At 38.3% G+C, this 23,783-nt stretch overlaps 1 protein-coding gene across 1 annotated transcript; it reads left to right on the forward strand.

Annotated features, from left to right (window-relative positions):
- Positions 1–4: 4 nt before the first annotated feature.
- Positions 5–23,783, forward strand: ttc17 (tetratricopeptide repeat domain 17). Its single transcript, XM_079811233.1, has 25 exons — positions 5–239; positions 586–675; positions 814–983; positions 1,092–1,203; positions 1,299–1,430; positions 3,322–3,431; positions 3,570–3,717; positions 3,920–4,059; positions 7,309–7,469; positions 7,666–7,778; positions 8,826–8,972; positions 10,282–10,397; positions 10,632–10,782; positions 12,471–12,542; positions 13,470–13,694; positions 14,540–14,726; positions 15,454–15,585; positions 16,787–17,052; positions 17,142–17,292; positions 17,829–17,949; positions 18,053–18,212; positions 18,319–18,402; positions 19,174–19,293; positions 21,980–22,123; positions 22,217–23,783. The coding sequence occupies exons 1-25, from the start codon at positions 30–32 to the stop codon at positions 22,346–22,348; spliced, it is 3,594 nt and encodes a 1,197-aa protein (XP_079667359.1). The 5' UTR covers positions 5–29; the 3' UTR covers positions 22,349–23,783.

The following is a 23,783-nucleotide window of genomic DNA, read 5'->3' on the forward strand; positions in this document are numbered from 1 at the left end:
CTCTGTACCCCGGAAGCAGATTGAGGTGAATGACGCGAACCTTTAGGGTCGAATGGACAGACGGTAGAAAGATGGCGGATGACAAGAGCAATAGTATAGGCAATCATTCCAGTAATAAAAGCTTTTGGATCTCGTCCGTCCGAGGATCGGCGTTCGTGTTTATCTGTGTACTGTTGGCCGAGCCCGTGCGAGCCACGACGCACTGGGTGGTGACGGAGGACGGCAAAATCCAACAGCAGGTAAGCGAATGTGTCGTGTTTAGTCGCTCCATCGCTCTCCAGATCATATTTACAAGACAAGAAAGACGAGAGAGCCTCAACAATCACTTCCTTATCTGATTGTAACCCACTAACACTGCTTTATACAGCTGTCAGGCAGATGCGTGTGTTGACAGCTGTTTTCTGCTGCTTATCATATCACAGCGCTCTCTTGTGTGCTTATTCAATAATACTATTCAAATCATCAGCCTGGTTTGGCTTCTTGATGTCATCTAACCTGTGACCGAATATCTATCAGATAGTGACTCTTGCTCTAAGCGTGTGTGTGCGCATTGATTTTGCCTTTCACATGCTCTTTCGTTCTCAGGTGGACTCTCCTCTTAACTTGAAACATCCCCACCATTTAGTTCTTTTCATGCAACAAGAGACTCGTGTGAACTACCTCAAGAAGTTAGAGGTGATGTGAAGCCTCACATTCAACATAACCTAAAAGGCTCTTTTATAATGTGCTGTCTCATGAAGAAGACCGCTCTAAAGTAAACATGCGAAGCGCATGAACTCTTAGTCTGACTGTAAGTTATTATTCGTTTTGCAGAAGCAACTAGTTGCTCAGAAGATTCACATTGAAGAGAACGAGGACCGGGATACTGGTTTAGAGCAGAGGCATTACAAAGAAGATGCTGACTGTGTCACAGCTAAAGTTCCTCTGGGAGACTTGGATCTCTATGATGGCACTTTTATATCCCTGGAAAGCAAAGACATAAAGTGAGTGTTGTCTGCTTATGGAGTAAATGTTTTTTATAATGTAATGAACATTTCAGTTGTTGTTATCATATACGTCATTCCATTTTGATTGTTGTTGTGGTTCTCCAGTCCGGAGGATTTTTTGGATCAGATGTCACCTCTACCTCCAGACCTGGAAAAACCTGACTGCGCAAAAATTCTTGATCTTCCTTATAGCATTCATGCATTTCAGCACCTCAGGGTGAGTGTTTTAAGCTGCACCCTTATGTATATCTTTCTCTTAATCTCTCACATGTACCCTCATTGTCTTTGACGCTTTGATTTTTTCCCTCTCAGGGTGTCCAAGAGAAGATAAACCTAACATCCCCCTTGCTTTCAAAGGATGACCCAATCTTTACCTCCCTGCCTCTTAAGCTGGGGCAGAGTATGGATGAGCTTGGGCATCAGATACACCAGGCCCTACTAAGAGTAAGTTGATTTGCTTGATTTATAATCTTCTGGTTCCCACAATCATAGAAATCCTTGAAATGCTACAGTTCTGATTTCTAGGCCTGGAAAAGTCTTCTATAGTGACTAGAAATCTTTGTTGTTATGTCTGGAAATCTTTGTCTCCTATAATGTAATATGTTTGTTCTTCGTAAATATGCAAGCAGCATCAATATGCACAATGAGGGAAGCCACCTTTGTGACTCAAAGCAAATATTTTCTCATGGCAGTGGTTCTCAACTGGTTTCACCTTTGGACCCACATTTTCCCATGGTCATTAAGCAGCGACCCAGATTTTTAGGAATTTAAACAAATGTATTCCTCAAAATGGTTGACAAACACACAAGTACAATTCCACTTTACTTAACAGACACATCAATTGTAAGAATATCACTAACACTGAAAACAACAACAGTATAATAAGGTAATACTATTAAATGGCAGTCCCAAAGTAGTTTATGTTATGTTAAAAAGTATGTAAAGTTAGTAAGCCACCACAGTCATCAAAAATATTAAAAGTAAAGTGGTATTTTTGGTTAAGGTTTTTTGGTCATTTCGTAAGTACGACGTTGCACGCTCGGAATTTAATTCGCTCCTTATATATAATAAAGTGATATACAGTATAACGCCTGACAGGACAGGAAAGTTAGTTTTTCTGAGGTGAGAGATTTTTTATTAAAAAAATTATTATTATATATTATTGAGTAATTTAACTGACATGTAGCCAGAATAAGGACAACGTTTTTTTCTCAAGCACTCTTTACTGAAACTGCGCCTGACAGAAGAGTACCTGAAATACAAATGTAAATCTAGTAAAATGTACTGAGTCCTGGCTTATTCTCCTATACTACGGTAAAGCTTCATAACACAAGATCATCCCACTTCAGCATTTGGTTTCAGTGATGCTGGATAAGGACACCAGCTATTCTGATAGTATTTGTACCTTAATGATTGCACTGCAGAAGATATTGCTCTGAAATTGGTTAGATGCAGCAGCCCACTACACCCACATGTGATGCCCCGTAGAGCAGTGTTGTTTCCACGCGGTGGGATGTCTTAAAGGATTGTCCTCAAGAAGGAAAGAGGCGTTGAGTGAAAATTAAATGAGCATTCCTCATTCTTTCACAGCGTATATATCCTCCCAATGCCTCTTTTTATGATGGATTTAACTTTTATGGCTTTACACTAAATATAATTAGCCAACAAATTAACCATTAATTAATTACCTTCACCTTGTCAAATGATCCTTCAGATATAATTCTAATATTCTGATTTAGTACTCAATTATGGTTCTTATTTTGTCTGGCTATCACCAGACCAAGCTCAATTTAAGATTGAACATTGGTCTGGGGAGACTATGTATTTTCTACTGCACAAGAGGCGTGATAAACGAGCATAAATTAAATGACTCTGTACACAATAGTCCTTCAACCAATCAGACCCGTTATCAACGGCAACGACCCATCGCTTCTCTATCCGTCATCGTGTTAAACCTGCCAATAACACGCCAAGTGGATAAGCCAGTCTGTGATTGGTTCCTGCAAAAGTGTAACAGAAACAGTAGAAATGAATGTAGAGGTTTCCAGACTTGCATTGTTGCAGGGCGAAATCAAATCGCCGGCAGATCAGGCTGGGTTTACCCAGTCTAGTTCTTATTATTATCAAGCTTTTATTATTATTAAGCTTTTATTTTAAATATGTAGCATTATATAATGATTAACTGAAAAAGTCATTGAAATGTATTAGTGGGAGCTAATTTCCTCTATGGTTCAGTTTTTCCTAAATGACTGCAGTCTTAAAGACTCAAAGAAGTCATCTGAAATGGTCATCCCTGAAGATTAATGATGACCATCTTTCTTTTTCTCACTTTAAGAATTCCTCTTCATGGGTGCTTTATAACTTGGCCTCTTTCTACTGGCGGATGAAGAATGAACCCAAGCGAACTGTGGACTGTGTGGTCCGTGCCCTCCATTTTTCTCCTAGGTAATGGGAAATGACACATGGATACAAATGCATAGCATATCAACTGTGAAATCATGCTCAACCACTTGCACAAAGGTCTGCACACGTTGTGTCATCTTGTTTTGCATAAATTTGCATGTATTTCCACTTCTTTTGCAGGCAGCACAAAGACATTGCTCTCGTCAATATGGCGAACGTACTTCACAGAGCACACTTCTCAGCTGACGCAGCCATCCTTGCCCATGCGGCTCTGGATCTCACCACCGATCTGCTAACCAGCCATTACACCCTGGGCAACATTTATGCTGTGAGTGCAGCGCTGTGAAGAAGAGGGATGGATGGTTTCATAAATACATTTTTAGAATGTTTTTGAACTTCCTCATAATCCTCTGTGCGCACACTTTCTGCTGGACAGGAAATGTCAGTTTTGAGTTTATCTGATTTCCTTGTTTACATCAAATGACACAGTTCCTTTTGCATCTCTCCACTTCCTCCTGTCTCTCTGGTAGATGTTGGGGGAGTATAATCACTCGGTGCTGTGCTATGAGCAGGCCCTGCAGGCTCAGCCAGGCTTTGAACAGGCCCTGAGGAGGAAACATGCCGTCCTCTGTCAGCAAAAGCTGGAGCAGCGGCTTGAGGCTCAACACCGGTAACATTCCTTTTCTCATGGATGGTGGCGACTGACTGTCTCTCTTTTTCTGTGCAATTACTCTCATTAGGAAAACCTTCAGAGTATTATGGAGTAGCCTTGTTTTAGAGCCCTGCGTGGGACTGTTTTCTTCATCCCGCTCCCGCCCGCACCCGCCGAATTTCTGACCATGACCGCCCGCTCCCGCAACGTATGTGTTACACTCCCGCCCGCTCCCGCAATATGTATGTCCACTCCCGCCCGCACCCGCAAAACTCTGAGAATTTATTCCCGCACAATAATAGAGATGCATTGATTTTGTGTCTTCTCATGTCCCACAGGGAAAAAAAAGAACACGTATTTGTATTGATATTATTAAAGAGATTCATGGGGTTGTTTGTTTCGTTTCCCTGGCCTGCATGTACAAAAAAAAAAGACAAATACATTCAAATATAATTTCGTTTTTATCAAAAACTTTGCACATAAAAATAGACTGCTTTGCAAAACAGAAAAACAGATTGAGAAACAAAAAACAGATCCCAATTCCGTCGAACGTGACCGGCTGAAAGGAAACCTGAGAAAACATGCTTCAACAGAACGTAATGTGAACACAAAATAGCAAACGGACATTTAGAAACAATCCATCTCCACTCACTAAACTTCTATGTATTGTTTGTCAAAAAAACCCAGACAGTCAACTTGACCTGCAGGGAGTGCTGAGCGTTTTTGGTGAGGTATGATCAAGTAGCTATGTATTTGCCAGCTGCGCAATATGTGGATACATATAACGTTATACCGCATGATTTTGCCTACCAAAACAATTGAGAAACTTCTCCAAATGTCAGACTTTCCTTGCTTAGGTTTTGTGCTATAAATACCTCGTTTGAGGTTCTTTTCTACATCATCTATTGACATCTTCTCCATCATGTCGTTAGGCAACCTCCCTATCCCGCCGATTCCCGCTGTGTTTTTTTTAGCCGCCCATTCCCGCCCGCAGCAAAATTCAAACCGCCCGCTCCCGCGAGATTTACGTTGGGTCCCGCGGGACCCGGCGGGACTCAATCCCAATGCAGCCCTCTACCTTGTTTCTGGTAATGAGTGGCTCCTCTTTCATTCATGCCATATTTCTGCTAATAACTTCCCCCTACACTCTGTTTATGATGAGGAATTCATTTTGGATCATTGCAGAGCTGTTCAACAGGGGATCCGTGACCCCTTTGGTTGTACTGCAGGTCTCAAACCACTGATTTATATAAATGACTAGATTTCTCATGACGTCATAAAAAGTGAAGCCACCATATTGGTATTCCCCCGTATTCCTTCACAGTCTATTGAATTAATAGGAAATCATCTGATTTTAATGAGAAACCATTACCTAATAAGTCAGCGTTTTTATATCTGAAGTTTACCTGTGTATTCTTACAATGCAAACTTCCTAAATATTTAAATAATTATTTGTTTAAAGTCGGGAATTTCCCGTGCAGTTGCATTCATCTTCGTTACACTAGCGAATATCAGATCAGCTGATGGACAAGACACCTCAGCATTTATATTACAAATGTAAAAATGTTCTTCTGAAATAATAAAACTTAATTCGCCGTGTACGTGTATTCGCTGTGGTTATGTAATTGTTGTGTTATATATAATAATTTTATTTTTATACTAACTAAATGATTCAACAGTGTTTTCATTAACAGCATGCATTTCGATGCAGTAAAGACAACAACGTAAACATTGGTTATATTATAATATAATATAATAATAATAATAATACTCAACAATATATACAAATAATATTTAATTCATATGCAAACTGTCATGCTAGTAAAAAGCCATAGAATTTAAGCTGATCTGTATCTTTTTAACAGTTTCCAAGATTTCCAAGTCTGAAGTGGATGTTGGTCAACAAAAAGACATCAGGAAATAATATACATGCGTTACAACTTATTCAGACATAACACTGACTGCGTATAGATTTAAAGACATGAAGCTTTATTTCCAAGCATTTACTCTCACTCCGAGCAAGATGATGCATGTTAAACATTGGATTTTTTTTCAGTTTTGTGCAATATAGTAATATGGGCTTGTATGTATTGTAATATTTAATGTATATTCAAATACATTTTTGCTAATACTCCCAGATATATGTTTTGTGTTAGGTCAGTTACCTATACCGGCAGTGTGCGGTAGAAACACCCATCTTAAGTTAAAATCCAGCTAAATGTGCCTATGCCCCTCCCACAATAGCATGCAATAAATTAAAGTAAAATGAGCAAAGTAAGCATCATAACAAAGTATGTAAATACACTATCGTTCAAAAGTTTTTTTAAAAGAAATTTACAATTTTAGCAAGAACGCATTCAGTTCATCAAAAGAAACAGTAAAGAAATGTATAATTTTGCAAATGATTTCTGTTTCAAATAAATCCTGTTTTTGTTGTACTTTCTATTCGTTAAAGAATCCTGAAAAAAAAAATCAGTTTCCACAAACATTTTAAGTGTTTTCAATATATGATAATAATAATAAATGTTTCTTGAGCAGCAAATCGTCATATTAGAATGATTTCTGAAGGATCATGTGACACTGAAGAAGACTGGAGTAATGATGCAAAAAATTCAGCTTTGCCAACACGGCAATAAATTACATTTTAAAATCGATTAAATTATGATATTTTACAATATTACTGTATTGAACATATTTTGAATAAATGAAGCCATGGTCAGCATAAGAGACTACTTTTAAAATCATTAAAGAACGTTTTGAACGGTACTGTACATTAATATGCTTCTATATGTATGTATAAAGGCTAAAAATACGATTATATAAGATATGCTCTTTTTCTATCCACAAATGGGTCCTTGGCCTGAAAATTTGAGTCCTTTGGGAAAAAAAGGAACCTGTAAAATAGGCATTAAATGATGTTGTTTTCACACTAGAGGTATGATTGAGCATGAAGTTTGACTTGTTTTTTGTGGAAGTTGTCTTACAGACTAAGAACCACAAATGGTGCTGTAAATATTATGTTAAATACATAAAATATGTAAATATTGACAGACTTCTTGTTTCTTACAATATTTTGGTAGTTACAACAAATACATTTTTTTTTTTTTTTTTTTATATTAGATTTAAACATTTGCAGTGATAATAAATAGCTTACAATTGTTCTCATGTTGATGACAAGGAAGGAGGCACAAATTAATTTTAGTTTATTCTCAAAAAATGCTGTGCAAGTTTGAAGTCAACTCACATCATCTTTCGCTCTTTGTGCAGGTCTTTGCAACGCACCCTGAATGAACTGAAGGAGTACCAGAAGCAACATGATCATTACCTGCGGCAGCAGGAGATGCTGGACAAGCACAAGCTCATTCAGGAGGAGCAAATCCTGCGAAACATCATCCACGAGACCCAGATGGCTAAAGAAGCACAACTTGGTTAGACTGCATATCTTCACCTTTCAATTCCATTCATACAGTTTCTGTAACATAGACCCACAAACTCAAGGTCCCAAATAAGGTTGTACAATATACTGGATAAACAAGTTTCGCAAGCCTGCCAGATCTTGTTTATTGTCTTTCCTTGTTGCTCGCATGAATGCGCATAACAGGCCTGTGTGATGTTTTGTTTCAGGAAATCACCAAATGTGTCATATGGGCCAGCAGAAGTTCACCCTGCACTGCCCTTTTGACTTGCCTGTACGGTATCATCGTGGAGAACTGTTTGAAAATGTCCACTACATTCAGGTCAGACTGAAAACACAATGTTTGAATTATTGTGTGCATTTTGTCGACATGAAATCACATTTTTGACCCTATTTTCTTTTTTGGCACACATTACTAGTCTTGTTAATCCACAAATTATCTTTTTTTTTGTCTTTGTAATCTTTAATCAAAATCTGAAAATGTACTTCCCCGCTGGATTGGCCTTCCTTCTCTGATGCTGTCAGTTTTACAGCTTGGGTAGAACATTAATGGAACGCCTACTTTTCTAGATCCAATCAATTCTCAGAGGGAAAAAGCGAGCCACACCCTCTATTTATCTCATTCAATATTCCGTTTCACTCTGAAAAGTAAAGTCAGTCGCAACTTCCGTTTCTCGTGGACTTTAATAGTGAAACTAAATATTGAACCAGTTTAGACTCTAAAAGGGGTCATCGGATGCCCAGTTTCCAAAAGTTGGTATGGTTCTTTAGGGTCTTCATGTAAATTCCTCAATAAAATTCCTCAATGTTTGTGTAAAAAATTCCCCTTTTACCTCCTCAAAAACAGCTCTGTTCACAGCGACCCATTTCGGTGCACGTCTCATTAAATGATAATGAGCTACTGCTCACCCCACCCCCTCTTCCGTGGGGCGTGTAGACACGTGAAGTGCTGCCTTGGCGGACAGTGTACAACTGGCTGAGGGCATAAATATGCTAATATGGGACAGTCCGTCAGCAGTTGTGGGCGGAGCATGACAATTTAAAAGGCTTGGTTATTGAGAGTGTATAGGCTTTTTGAGAATTAAAAAAAAAAAGAGTGAAAGGATTTTTATCATTGTAGGATGCTTGTGTCCACACACTGCAAAGACGCATTTATATGCAAACACCACAGCACAGCTGTCTATAGCAGCTGTTTTCAACCCTTTTGATCTGATTAGCTGAAACTAACTTATTTATAAAACAGTTTCAGTTTTTCACTCAATAATGTTGTTGATATTCAGTATAACAGCACTCCTGCTTGTGCGATATTGCTTTAGATGTCAATCTCCTTTTTCTCTGTCTGACATGTTATGTGTGTGTGTGTTTGTAGTTCGGTGAGGAGGTGTCAATAGCCAACAGTGTTGCTCTTGTGTCCGAGTTGAGTGTGAATGAGAGTCACAGTCCTCAGCAGTCCTACACTGTGTCCTTAGGACGGGTACCTGCAGCCCACTGGGACAAGGAGATCACCTCCACTGACGTAAGAGAGTGTTGATGTGTGTTTGTTTGTGTGTTAAAAAATCTGTAAAATGGGTTTAAATATGGTCAGTAGAGCTGATATACACTCTTATGGTTAGCTGAAAACAACTGAGTTTGCCTAATTATTTAATTAACACAAATGCATGGGAAGTAATTTTGGGAAGAATTTCGTGTGCACCTCATTATCTGCATATTTACATGCATGCATATATATATATATATATATATATATATATATATATATATATAATATAAAAATAAATATACCCTGATCAGCCACAACATTAAAACCACTGAGTGGTGGACCATGGAGCAATGGAAGAAAGTTACCTGGTCTGGTGGATCACGTTTTCTTTTAGATCAGGTGGATGACCAGGTACGTGTGTGTTATTTACCTGGGGAATATATGGCAGCAGGATGCAATATAGGAAGAAAGCAGATTGACTTTGGGCAATGTGTGATGCTTTGGGCAATGTTCTGCTGGAAAATCTTGGGTGCCTGGCATTCATGTGGATGATGTTACTTTGACACATACCACCTACTTTAACATTGTTGCAGACCATGTACACCCCTTCATGATAATGGTATTTCCTGGTGGAAGTGGTCGCTTTAAGCAGGATAATGCACCATGTTGTCCCCAGTTCTCAATCCAATTGGTCATCTGTGGGACGTGCTGGACCAACTAATCCGATCAATGGAAGCCCCACCTTGCAACTTTCCGGAGTTGAAGGATCTGCTGCTAATGTATTGGTGCCAGATACCACAGGACACAAGAGGTCTTGTGGAGTCCATGCCTCGATGAATTAGAGCTGTTTTGTCAGCACGATGGGGACTATATTAGACCGGTGGTTTAAATGTTGTGGCTGATCAGTGTATGTTAGAACACACAGGTTTATTCTGACTTGTAAAAAGTCATAACCTCTGAGAACTTGCTATTATAACTTCTTGAATTTTTTGAGAGCTTTCAGTTTCGGAGTGTCACCTGACCATTGCAACGCCATGAGAAAGCGCTCAAAATTGTGGCAGCTTCAGTAGTAAAATGTAGTTTTCTCAGAATTTTTCTGTTTAATAATTCCAATAATTGTCTATTGTTAATGTCCTAATTATGCAAGCATAATCTGAAAGATAAACAACAAAAAACAGGCTACAATACAATTTAATAGATTTGGATAACTAATTACAAATTTCCTACTCAGTAAGACAAATAAATAAACATCTAGTAATTACTGTAATTGGTGTGAAAGCACCATATGTCTTGTCCTGTATATCTAACAGTAGAGGTCACATTCTCTCTGGTTGTGTGTGAACAGGAGAGTCAGACGGTGCTGTGGCCCAGGAGGTCAGACTGTGCACAACAATTCCCCACGATTCCCCCTGTGCACCTACTTCCCACCTATTTCCTGCCCCCTGAGTCCCGCAACTTTAAGTAAGACATGTGGAAGTGTAACATTAACTCTTATGTTACATTTCATCAGTATAAAGCACAAGATCACAAACAGGATGTATAGCAGCATAACCTTTCAAGATGTAATATCATTTATTTTGATGCTATTTTAAGGGCAGGAAGATTGATCATTTTGTCTGGAAACCGGAATCTGTTGTATTTTATTTATCTGAACTGTATTAATCAATGAGCTTGTTATTGGTGTCATGTTACCAGGACTCTGAATATGCTCTTGAACAGCAAAAGTCCTCCACCATCAGCAAAGACGCCAGACTGCAGCTTTAAAAGTCTTGTCACCGCTAGAGACCCACTGGACTCTCTGGCCTGGGCCTTAGAGAAGGAGCTGCCTGACCCACATGCTGCAGAGGTATGAGCCAGCTGCCAACACTTTCAGTCTAAAAGAAGTTCTGTACCACACCTTTAGTTTACCTGAGATACAGGGAGTGCAGAATTATTAGGCACGTTGATTTTCTGATCATATTTTTTTTCCAGGCACATTTGACCAATTCCAAACCACAGTAATCCTAATAACTACTATTGATTTAGTATTTAATAATGTATAAGTGATATATAATTGTTCATGAAGGATGGAAATGAAAATCACCTTATATTCAGGTTTGCAGAATTATTAGGCATGTTTTCTTTTACAGATAAATTGAGCCAAAAAAGAGATTTAACTCAGACTGAAAAGTCAAAAAGTATTAAATGCCCATGAGAAGGATGCAATACTAATGCAATACTAGACATTGCAGTTAAGGCATGACCATTGGACAGTGAAATGCTCGTTGGGTCAGCAGGATCTGACAAAAACAGGTGGTGAAGAAAAGACACCTGTTAACTGCAAAAGAATTAAGAATTAAGGTGAAGAATTAAGGGTGAAACCATCAGGAACCCTTTAGTCTCCAGCGCCACCATTTTCCAGAGCTGCAACCTACCTGGAGTCTCCAGAAGTGCAAGGTGTCAGGATCTCAGAGACTTCAGTTAGGTAAAGAATCCTAAAAAATGACCCCCACTAGATAAGAATCACAAGCTGAAGTGTTGTAAAATACATGAACAAGGTTTTTTTATAGGCTTTATGGACAGATAGGTTGAGAGTGACTCTTGAAGGACCAGCACCACATCCTTTAGTACCACTGTTTGAAGAATTCATCTTCCAGAATCTGGCAGTACGTTTTGGGAGTTCATTTTTAGTCCATCTCTGCAAAACGGACTTCAGGATGGACTAAAATGAACTCCCAAAACGTACTGCCAGATTCTGGAAGATGAATTCTTCAAACAGTGGTACTAGAGGATGTGGTGCTGGTCCTTCAAGAGTCATTCTCAACCTATAAAACCTATAAAGCCTATAAAAAAGCAGGCTTCATGTATTTTACAACACTTCAGCTTGTGATTCTTATCTAGTGGGGGTCATTTTTTAGAAGTCTCTGAGATCCTGACACCTTGCACTTCTGGAGACTCCAGGTAGGTTGCAGCTCTGGAAAATGGTGGCGCTGGAGACTAAAGGGTTCCTGATGGTTTCACCCTTAATTCTTCACCTTAATTCTTAATTCTTTTGCAGTTAACAGGTGTCTTTTCTCCGCCACCTGTTTTTGTCAGATCCTGCTGACCCAACGAGCATTTCACTGTCCAATGGTCATGCCTTAACTGCAATGTCTAGTATTGCATTAGTATTGCATCCTTCTCATGGGCATTTAATACTTTTTGACTTTTCAGTCTGAGTTAAATCTCTTTTTTGGCTCAATTTATCTGTAAAAGAAAACATGCCTAATAATTCTGCACACCTGAATATAAGGTGATTTTCATTTCCAGCCTTCATGAACAATTATATATCACTTATACATTATTAAATACTAAATCAATAGTAGTTATTAGGATTACTGTGGTTTGGAATTGGTCAAATGTGCCTGGAAAAAAAATATGATCAGATAATCAACGTGCCTAATAATTCTGCACTCCCTGTATTTGCGCAGGTAGATGAAGTAGTGGGAGTTATTTGGTATGTAGGAGTGTTGTGTTTTCTCAGGTGAGTCATTCTGTGTGGCGTGTTTTGTGCAGGTGCTGCTGAAGCGAAGTGGTGGGAGGAGTTTGGAGCAAACTGGAGCACTGATTGGTCAGGCTCTGGACAAGGTAAAGAATCAAGGTTACAATTTGCTTTGTAGATAATTGTGGACCAAATTACTCCATTGAACTGTAAAATGAATATTTTAATTAAGATTGTAAAAACACCCACACCCATATACTAATCATTTTGCTAAGAATGTTTACATGGGTTTTTTTTCTTTACAATGAGAGTTCATAGTTACTGTGGACTGTTAAGCTCAGAAAAGGACAAAAACATCACTATAAAACCGAGTCGCTGTAGTGTAAATGAAATAAAGTGTTCTGATTTGCATGAGGAACAAACCCAAATTTACTGATAATCACTGATATCTTTTAAAATCGATTTTAAAATGTAGTTTATTCCTGTTACTCCAGTCTTCAGTGTCACATGATCCTTCAGAAATCATTCTAATATGCTGATTATCTGCTCAAGAAACATTTATTATTATCAGCGTTGAAAATAGTTCTGCTTAATATTTTTGTGAAAACAGTGATGCTTCTTTTTCAGGATTCTTTAATTAATAGAAAGTTTTAAAGAACAGGGTTTATTTGAAATAAGATGTAATTACTGTCACGTTTGATCACTTTAATGTATCCTTGCTGAATAAAAGTATTAATTTATTTTTAAAAAACATATTTATATGGTACAAGTTGACGCAATGTTGGTTTTATAGTGCTAAATTGACCTTTTAGGAGCTGAACAGCACATGGTCACCGTCTTGATAGAGAACATTTCTATGTGAAGATTCTTTAAAAAAAATTATGTGTATGTGTGTTTCACTGAAAAAATATTGGAACCTAATGTAGGTGAGTAAATAATGACAGGTGTTTCATTTTGGATTGGATTCACATCTAAGAAATTTTTAGCTGCTTATAATTGGTTGTTGAATAACAACAAAAAAATAGGAATGTGACAGTAAAAACAAGATCAAATGGAAAGTCTCTTTCTCTCAGATGAGTGGGCCGCTGTGGATGATACAGAATGAGGCAGGTCTTTTCTGGCGTGCTAAGGGAAATGGCACACAAGCTTTAGTGTGTCTGCGTCAGGCGCTCCATTCTGCCCCTCCTCAGCACAGAGACATGCCTCTGGTCAACACTGCCAACCTGCTGCTGCACTACGGCCTGCATGACGAGGCCCATGATCTGCTGCAACAGGCCCTGCAGATCAACCACTCAGAGGTATGTACTGACACTGATCTACAATGTCGAACGTTGAACGACGCCACATATATCTACAGTGCAGACTTTATGACTTCAACCACCCACTCTACACACTGTGAGTGATTACGTAACTAGATTGCAGTGTTTTCAGTGTAGACAGCTCGTTGATGATCTTATTTTGACATGCCACCAAAGACTATAGATTTACAAAGACAGTTCACTCATATCACAATGAATGGAGGAAATTGCAACATGCAATATGGAGAAATATGTCTTGCCTTCTAAATAAGAGAGCCAATCAGAAGTTGTTAAAGTCATTGCGTCACTTCAGCTTGCTGTTAATGCTCTGACTCCCATAGAAACTTGACACGTGTGCATTGACTGTACCAACCTGAAATATGTACTTTTATTAATGTAATTTGAGCTTAAGAAACAACATTTATGAGGTAGTATTATTATAGGTGATTTCAAATATGAAATTTAATCGTAAGCTTGGTGAGCTTTGATGTTTTCTTATTTAAAGAGACGCATGACTAAAATAGCTGCCCGAGAGGTGTTTTAGTGTGGCTAGTTGATTGTTAGCTTACTACGTACTTGGAAAGACAGGCAGGTGGCACTTCAAATTTCATTCATTTGGTGGCATTCATTTTTTTCACAATTTTCTTTGGAATTAATTGCACTAACATTATTAATTGACAGTCCTAGTATAAATGTAATAATGAAATTAATTTGGATGTACGTTTTCTTTTCTTACTTGTGACTCTTTCAGAAGATGCCCCCACCAAAAGCTTTATTAATCAAAGAAAAAAAAGTTTATTATGTGACATAACAGTGTCTTTCTCCCTCTCTCTCTTTTACACCAGCCTCACACCCTATTAAGTCTGGTCAACGTTCACCTTTCTCAGGGAAACCTGACTGGCGCTCTGGCAGTGTTTCGTCGGGCCCTGACTCTCACAGTTCACTGTCCCCAGTGTCGTGCCAGCCTGCCTCTAATGCGCTGTCTCCAGTTTTACCCCTTTCTTTACAATCTCCAGCACCAGGCCTGTCCATGTAAGTAGCCTCCTATGTAAACCCATAGGACCCTCCCATCACTGAACCAAGAGTTTTCCCCCTGGACAGCTACCCCACTTCACCTCCCTCCATCACTTACTCTTTCCTTCTCCCTGGTGTTGCAACCTCAGCTGCAGAGCGCTTGGCGCTCTTTTTATAGCCCAGGCACTGTAATCTTTGAGCCAATTTTAGACTCTTTACCGTTGCATCTTCTATTCTGGGTTTGCTCCATTCCCTCTCTCCTGCTCCCCTTTTCTCTTCTCCTCAGCATCCTGCACTGCTCCCCTTCTGTAGCTCAGCTCTCTCTCCCCTGGCACTCTTCTGAGCGAGAGAGACTTTGAAATAGCGAAATCGTGTCCTCAATAATTCAGGGCACTGAAAATAGCACAGGCTTTATTTAGATGCCGCTGCGCTCTGCAGACAAAAATGAACTCATTGTCCTCTTCTTTTTGGGGGGAACTATTGATTTAGGGATTAATATGGCAACCCCTTCTGAACTAACACACTCGCTTATACAGCAGTTCAAATGATGAATGTGTGTCCAAGTGGCCTGTTTTTTCTACTTGTTACTTTTAAAAATATATATAAATAATGCAGTTATATTTATTTGAATGTTAGTTAAGCAATGTGTGTGTGTGTGTGTGTGTGTGTGTGTGTGTGTGTGTGTGTGTGTGTGTGTGTGTGTGTGTGTGTGTGTGTGTGTGTGTGTGTGTGTTTATGTTTGTAGCTGGCTCTGGCTGTGAGGCAGTGGAAGACTCTGAGCTGGAGGACTGGGACTCGGGCAGCAGCGGCAGGCAAGAGGCCTGGGACATTGATGCCATGCCCATGTCTGCTTTAGAAGACTCTCTCCTCTTTGAGAGTAAGATTAATAATGGAGCTTATGGGGCTTCTTTCTTTGTGTTTGATGATCTCACAAGACTCCATCCAGAAGTCTGAGACCACTAGCAAAATTATAGAACCAAATTATGTTACTCATTGTCACAAGTGTATTTATTCCTTTAGTGACTTAATCTTAAATATCTCATCAATATTTTTGTTATAGCATTTCTTTTTGACATTGTTAAAAATCCTGAATCTCTCTTTTTCAGGTTTAAATTACATTTTTAATCCCAGATATTCAATATGGTCTTTTGGACTGTATGTCTCCACTGAGAGTTTTAATTGTTGCGACAGTTGTCAGACAGAATTTGACCTCATTAATGTGTGAATTTTTTCTGTGCAAATTATTGGGGTTAAATAGGTCTATTGTCAATCTTCTTATATTGCTACACTAAAGTCATTTAAAAAACCAGGCAGCTTTCTTTTCAAATCTATGTGAGGAAATATTTTTCTCTCACATGAAATTCCTGGTCTTGTGGATTCCTCTTAAAATGCCTTGAATTCGTCCACTAAACGTAAAAAAAATAAACGTGACTGCATCTTTAGGGTCTTAGACTGGCTTATACTGCAGGAAAGTATAGTACCATATTAAGCATACTAAATCTGTGATTTTTTTTTTAATGTCTTTCTCGACTCATTTTGATTATTTGATAAAAACAAATCTAGAAACCGGGGCTATCAGTACATTAAAATATTTAAATGTGATTTTCAAACAAAAAACAACAGATTCTATATTTCTTAAACTGCATTAAAACGCACAGAAAATGCGAACATTGAGCTCAGTGTAATAATTTAGTAATACAACCACTTTCCCCAAGCTTTATGGACAATTTAAATGTAAATGAAAAAAAAAGTCTCTGAGATGATAACTGTCCTGTCATTGCTAAATTAAACATGCCGTGTAGTGAGGTCATGTGATACAGCAGTATAGCACACTACTATTTTAAAGATTTATGGTTGCATATTTTATACTGTTCAATATTTCATGCTGTTTCGCTTGCTATTTTTAAACAATAGCTGGCAGGACACATGGTGTACAGTAGCATTTCATTTCAAACAGCCATTATCACATTGCTGATGTCAATCCACATGGAAATAAATGAATTAAATCATCTGAACAAGGACTTCTGCTTAACTCTTGATTCTAATACAGTGTTCTTTTATTCTCTTGTGTTGTGCAGAGGTGGTGGTGGACAGTAACGGCTCAGGGGAGGCGAGTGGGCAGGAGAGGGGCCGAGAAGGGCAAAAGGCTGAGGGGGTGGAGGAAGAGGAACAGGACTGGCGTCTGAGAGAAGAACTGATAGGGGCATTTGAGGGGGCTCTGGACATGAACGGGAAGACAGGGGACCTACGGGGTATCCGCGTGCTGAAAAACGACAGGGTCATGGGGGCGAGAGGGGGAGGACCCTGCTTTGGCAACTGCGAGGATGATGAGGGAGCTGAATGGGTACGTCTGTCTGTTGAAAAGTTCAGGAATGTTTTGCATTCATTATCGAAGTGAATTTGACACTCTCCTGTTCTGCTCTATCCCTTCAGATAACATTCCAGGTGAAACGTGTGAAAAAGCCCAAAACCGATACCTCAGAGGGTTGGGTGGGAGATGGAGATGTTCTTCAGAGTGAATCAAAATCAAGCAATTCCATCCTTGAGATCAGTGGGCCCACAATCCCCTCGCCTGGACCCTCAGGTGCTGAGAATGAACAGCCTTCCTACATGGCGTGCTTTGTCTATCAACACAGAGCTGTGCTATTTTAGTATTATTTAGATACAATTATAGTATATTCATATTTTGAATTATATAGTTTATATTTGATATAATTATCAGTTTTATTTTTAATTTATTTGATTTTGTCTTTTTTATTGTTTTATTAGCTCTTTTTTAATATTTTTGTTTAGCTTTACTTTAATTTTATTTTTAGTACTTCCACTTCAACTTAAATTTTATTTCAGTTAGCAACATTGCTCATTTGTTTTGATTTTTAATACTTCTATATATTTCTATAATATTTCTGATTATTTAGTTTATTATTTAATAATTTTAGTACTTCAACTTTTTATTGTATTTCAGATAGTTTCCAATGCAACATTTCTAATTTTTACTTTTTGTTATGTTTAAGATTCTAATATATATATATTATTTTGTTGAGCTTTATTTGACACAGACAGAGGTGATTACTGTAGCTGCAAAAGCCATTGTGACAACATAATATTTTGTGTTTACAGAGCGATGGAAGGATTACAGCAGTTTGGGTTGGCCCGGTCCCGAGGAATGTCAGCGCACACGTCGTGTGGACCTCACAACTGTGGCTAGTACCTGGCTGGCTGTGTCTGCCAAGAACATAGAGTAGGATATCATTCCTAGTGCCCTTCTGTACTCTTAAAATACAATTGGGATGCTTTCATAGTTGTCTCTTTTCCACTAACATATGATTCCAAACTCCTCACAGTATCACCGAGCATATAGACTTTGCCACTCCACTTCAGGAACCTGCAGTGGAGCCGGTGTGTAATGCCAACCTCCCTGCCAGTATGCACACTTTGGACCACCTGAGTGGGGTGGCCAACCGTGGAGGCATTCACTATACTGGAGAGAGTCAGCTCAGAGAGGTACTTTTTCCCCCTCTTATTTACATCCGTGACCGACCAATGTGAACGCTTCTGATGTTTGTGGATGGCTGGCTTGTCTTGGCTCACTCTCGTTCTTCCGTCACAGGTGTTGCAGAATCTGGGAAAAGATAAATTTCCCTCACTGTCTTTTGAACAAGTGGGAACACGTATTGCTAAGGTGTTGGAAAAGGTATGACACTGAGTGTTGTCTGCTGTGGGAATGTAACTACAAGTGCGGTCACATGCACTTTAAAAGTTGCCTTCAATTGGATTAAAGCTATTTTTTTGTAAATGCTTTAGTCTGAAATTTTTCTTTGCAATGTCGGACTAACAGACCTGCACTGCCGTTCAAACGTTTGAGTTCAGTAAGATGCGTACATTTTTTCAAAATACAGTAAAATCATGAAATATAATTACAATTTGCAACCGGTTTTCTATTTTAATATATATTTTTTTTAACATTTTTAAAATTTAATTTATTCCTGTGATGGCAAAACTAATTTTTAGCTTCATTACTTTGTCTTTAGTCACATGATTTTTCAGAAATCATTCTAATATGCTGATTTTATGCCTAAAAAATACCAAAAACAGTTGTGCTGCTTTTTTTGTTCAGTATTATTTATGAATAGATCTTCTGTAACATAAATATCTTCACTGTCAGTTTTGATAAATGAATCATTAATTTCTTTAAAAAATGAAAATCTTACTGACCCCAAACTTTTGAACAGTAGTATAGATAATGTGATTTGTAGCTTGGTTTCATCCATTATGTATAAATTTAATCAGATAAAAATTGGCCTTTGTATACTAGGACAGACAGGCTCGATTATAACTGTGCATGTAAATATACTTTATGACCGTTTGTATTTCTAGCTGAGAACAACTCAATGGAAAGTTTATCAGTGAAAAGAGTGATCGATTTTGTTATATTTCATGATCTGTTTGTTTGTATATCCATTAGAATCAGACGTCCTGGGTTCTGTCCAGCATGGCAGCATTGTACTGGAGGGTGAAAGGACAGGGAAAGAGAGCCATCGACTGCCTTCGCCAGGCTCTGAACTACGCTCCTCACCACATGAAGGTTCTGTTCATTCTCTTACTATTAAGGCCCCGACATACTTCAAGCGAAATTTAAAGAACAAACTGGTTTGACGTCATTTCGAACAAAATCAGGCTCAAAAACTTTCCAGAAAGCTTTGCTCTGACTTGTAAAACCTTTGAACTACTATTGGTCCGTGGCAATTACGTAATAGTTTGGTGTGCTCTGTAGTAGAGGTACCCATGCTTAATCTGCGGGGTTCGGGTTAATGTTTCATAAATAGCTTCAGGGTGGCATTCGGGTTTGTAACTAAATATATTAAGGTTTACGTGCCGTCTGCTGTGTTGTGGTCGAAATAGCGTGGGAGCATGTTTATATATAGGCTTTATATATATTTTTATATTAACACTGTTTTGCGCTTGTGCCCCCGCTCTCACATGCTCTTTTGGTCACAACACTGCAGATGCCACTCAAACCTTAACTAATTGCTGTGGGAAAACTTATTACAATGCCAATTAATGCAGGGAAAGCTGCACTGCAACGAATTCCACCCAATAGAAATTATATTCGGCAGACACCGTAGCACTCACTGTGTGCTGGATAACAGGTGAACCAGGAGATAGCACAAAATTATACATAAACCTCTAAAATTACTACACAATATTGAGTGTGCAAAGTGAATGAGTGTAAACTGTGCACATCACAGTCGCAAAACAAATAGCAGCGCTGCCTCAACTGCAAACATGGCGGATATGACGAAGAAGTATATCCCAAAGCTTGCTTAAACTTCTGATACACACTCAAAAGTATGTACTTTTTCTTCACAAAAACAGTACTTACTTTTAGGGCATAGTATGGTGAATTGGGATGCAGCAGTAAATTTTTTTTCTACTACTTGATGTCTGTTTATATGTTTTAAACCTTGTACGATATATTCTTATTTCATCCAAAAAAAGAGCTCAGTGGTTACATGCCAAGTAAGGGCATACAAAGCTGACTAGCTTATGATAGCTAGAAATAGGGCTGAGCGATATGGCCAAAAAAGTTATCACAATAACATTTTTCATATCAGTCGATATAGATAATTATCAATATGGATAATTTATATATTATAAATGTCACATTTAAAGGCAGACTTTTGCTCCTGAGTGAAAGTTGTAGAAAACAGACTGTTCGTCATCTCTAGATGATTAGTTTCACTTTCGTTTTTACTTTTGTCGCCGCTTTCATTAATATTTTACCTCCTTGTGTCAAGTTTTCTTTGCCAATAGCTTATAATTTGCAGTAGGAAATGGGCGCGTACTTTGACGTGCAAGCTAAAATCTCCAGACTAACTGGCTGTTGACGCGTTTCTGCGGGGTGATTAATCCATATCGAGTAAAAATGTCCAGAGCTTATCATCGTTATCGACATCAATTTTATCGCGATTTGATATATTGTTTATCCACCCAGCCCTAGATAGAATGCCGATACATCTCTACAGTGACAGATTTCAGGATTGAGTTCGGTCTTTAAGGGTATATTGCAGGTTAATTTTTTTTCAAAATGAATATATAACCTTGTATGAAAATACCATATGAAAAGTTAATGCAGGATTTAAAATGTTTTAAAAAGACACAAGGGCAAATTTAGTAGATAAAGTGATTTGTTTCTTAGACTGTTTGTAAAAAACGTTTTAGATTTCATCACGAGAGGGAGTTGTTTCCCGGGCTCTGTGTTGGCCGCAAAGCAGGCTCATAATTGTATGCCTGTGGTCCGTCATTGAGTATGAATAAACATTTACAATTTCCTCAGCGTCTGAAGTCCGAACTGTCATTGCGATCCATTGTTTTCCTATTGTTGAAATTGGCCGCACTCCCTCCCTTTATGCCACTTCTGTTTTGGCATTTTCAGATGCGCAAATAATTTTATCACAAAAACGACTCCAGAAGCCTTAGTAACGTATTTATATAAGTAGCTTATATTTTAAAGAAAATCTAGTTCTTACATAATTTTTCTATACATTGACTCTAACCTGCAATATGCCCTTTAAAATTTAACAGTTCAGGTTGGGTTAAACAATATCTGGAACGGGCCGGGTTCGGGCTTAAGTTTAAAGCCCATGCAGACCTCTACTCTGTGGCTCCGCCTTCTTTCAAGTGGAAACATTCCAGTTCATATATTCTGTTTAGTCTGTCGAGGTCAGACGTCCATGAGTAAAAGCATGAACAGATTAGAGAGCTGCTTTATAGTAGGAACTGAAGTCGTAAAGAGACCCTGACACAGTTTTTTCATGTTTAATATTGTAAAGCTGCTTGATTTTAAGCAATCTATTGTATGAAGTGTTAGTGTAAATAAACGTGACGTGACTTTACGAGTGTTGAATTACGGAGCTTGTGCGAACAAATCCATATCGCTATGATCAGATGCTTTCTTAACTGCTGTTTTCCTGCCGCTGTTATTTTGTTGTGTGTTTATTTTGCCATTGCGAGGAAAGCGCGCAGCACATATTTGCATATTCATCTAAACGCCGCTCTCAGCAGTGTGGGTGGCATTGGGATGTTTGCTAATAGTATATCGCTGCAAAGGCATTTCAAATTTCTTTTTACACCTAAGGGAAGAACAAAAAAAAAAACTTTGCCGGGAGTATATCGGGGTCTTACAGTCTCAGAAAGTTCTTCTCCATTGGTTGGCTTGTACAGAAGCAAACCTTACTGCAAGCCATAAATGTTTGTTCCTGTTCTGCTAGGATGTGCCTCTCATCAGCCTTGCCAACATCTTCCAAAATGCGAGACTATGGGAGGATGCCCTGACTGTGGCGCGTATGGCAGTGGAAATTGCTCCTCACTTTGTTGTTAATCATTTTACTCTGGCAAACGTCTATATAGCTATGGTTAGTGTTTTTTTTAAACATATCATTATGAAGTATTTTATTGATGTTAAATGATGACTGTATTTAATAAATACTTAAATGATATCTTCTTAGGAGGAATTTGAGAAGGCCATGCAATGGTATGAGTCTACTCTAAAACTCCAGCCAGAATTTGGGCCAGCCAAAGACCGTCTGCGTACCATCCAGTGCTACCTCCTCTCCAAGAGGGACCGGCGAGCTCCCTGAGAACACACACGTGCGCACACACACATAACTTGAAAATGCTCCTTAATCTTAGCTATCAGTGAGGAACAGAGTGTTCGTCTATTTGTTGTCTTAATTTCATAAATATAAACCATATCATTACTGTCTATAAGGTTGGCTTTCAATTGAGCAATGAAAACGGTTACCCTTTTTCAGATATTTAAGAAAATGTTATGTTTTTTGGCTTAAGGGTTGTTTATTTTTTATAAAACATCTTGATGTTCCTATAAAGGGATGTTTTTGCTGGGGTCGAGATTCCGCGTGCCTGACATTGTATGTGCCGGACTGTATTTGAATGCTAATGTTTTTTTGTTTTGTTTTTTGCAATAACACAAATACTACAATGAATCTTTTAGTCCCACCATATCCATATGTCCCTCTCTCAGCAATAGCTGCTAGGTGTATAAAGGGTGTCTTAAAATGTTTTTCAGATTACAGATTGTTAAAAGAAACACTATAATCTTTCTTTTACACATCCATTTAGTTATTGCTGATGGTAACAGTTCAGGCCACATCTTGCTGTTATCTAGGCTTGTATGCTCGGATGATTTCCTTGTATCTGCCATCAAAGGAGGCTGAAGCATCTTGTTTGTCCTCCTGTTGCTTTTTCTTAGCTAAAAATATCCACTACTGCAAACATGTGGAGAGGAGAGTTTCCCCCGATCGTTTACTGTACTGCTTTCAAACTACTCATACAGCTGACATGGAATAAATCCCTAACGTTCAGGCTGAAGACAGAGCCACTGCAAATATTTAAACGAAAGATCAATAACGAGTTTTTAGTGGCATATTTATTGTCTTTTTTTTTTTTTTTTAAAGGGACCTTCAATAAGGAGATTTTGTTTAAAGTTCTAAAATACACTTCCAATCACTCCAATTTGATCTGTATTGTTCTATATATATAACACTTAGAAAGTCAAGATAAAATTTTTTTTGTCAATAGTCTGTGAATTAAGCATACAAGTTCCTCAGAAATTAAACTGGAAATGGACATGAGGTTTTTAAAGACATGTTTATGATTGTTTTCTTATTTAACTAAATTAAACCTGAATCACACGTTCAGTATTCATATAATTCATGCTAGTGTGTCTCTTGTTAAGCGTTTACCCCCAACAACTTTTGTGAATGGGTCACATTATAAAATCAACCCCCTTGAAAACTTCTAACTTTAAATGAATAAAAAGTGGTAGTTTGGATGCAGGATGGATATGTTGTAAATATGTTTTGACTTGTTAATATGATTGCAGGCCAATTTTTAACATTGGCTGAAGAGGTCGATGCCATACTTTATGCTATCCTGCGTTTGACCACAAGGTGGCTGTGAAGCCTCATGACATTCAATAAACATACAGACGTATTTTTTGCTTACTATATGGTGTAATAACATTAACCATTAAAACAATGTCAATTTATATTC

This window comes from Gobio gobio (assembly GCF_949357685.1).
Source record: "Gobio gobio genome assembly, chromosome: 2".
In the NCBI taxonomy this organism is placed as follows: domain Eukaryota; kingdom Metazoa; phylum Chordata; class Actinopteri; order Cypriniformes; family Gobionidae; genus Gobio; species Gobio gobio.

Excerpts from the sequence above, each read along its gene's own strand:
- ttc17 (XM_079811233.1), top strand. The coding sequence starts at position 30 with ATGACGCGAACCTTTAGGGTCGAATGGACAGACGGTAGAAAGATGGCG. Across the intron at positions 3,718-3,919 it reads CCCTGGGCAACATTTATGCT|ATGTTGGGGGAGTATAATCA; the intron begins GTGAGTGCAGCG and ends TCTCTCTGGTAG. Across the intron at positions 18,403-19,173 it reads TTGCTAAGGTGTTGGAAAAG|AATCAGACGTCCTGGGTTCT; the intron begins GTATGACACTGA and ends TATATCCATTAG.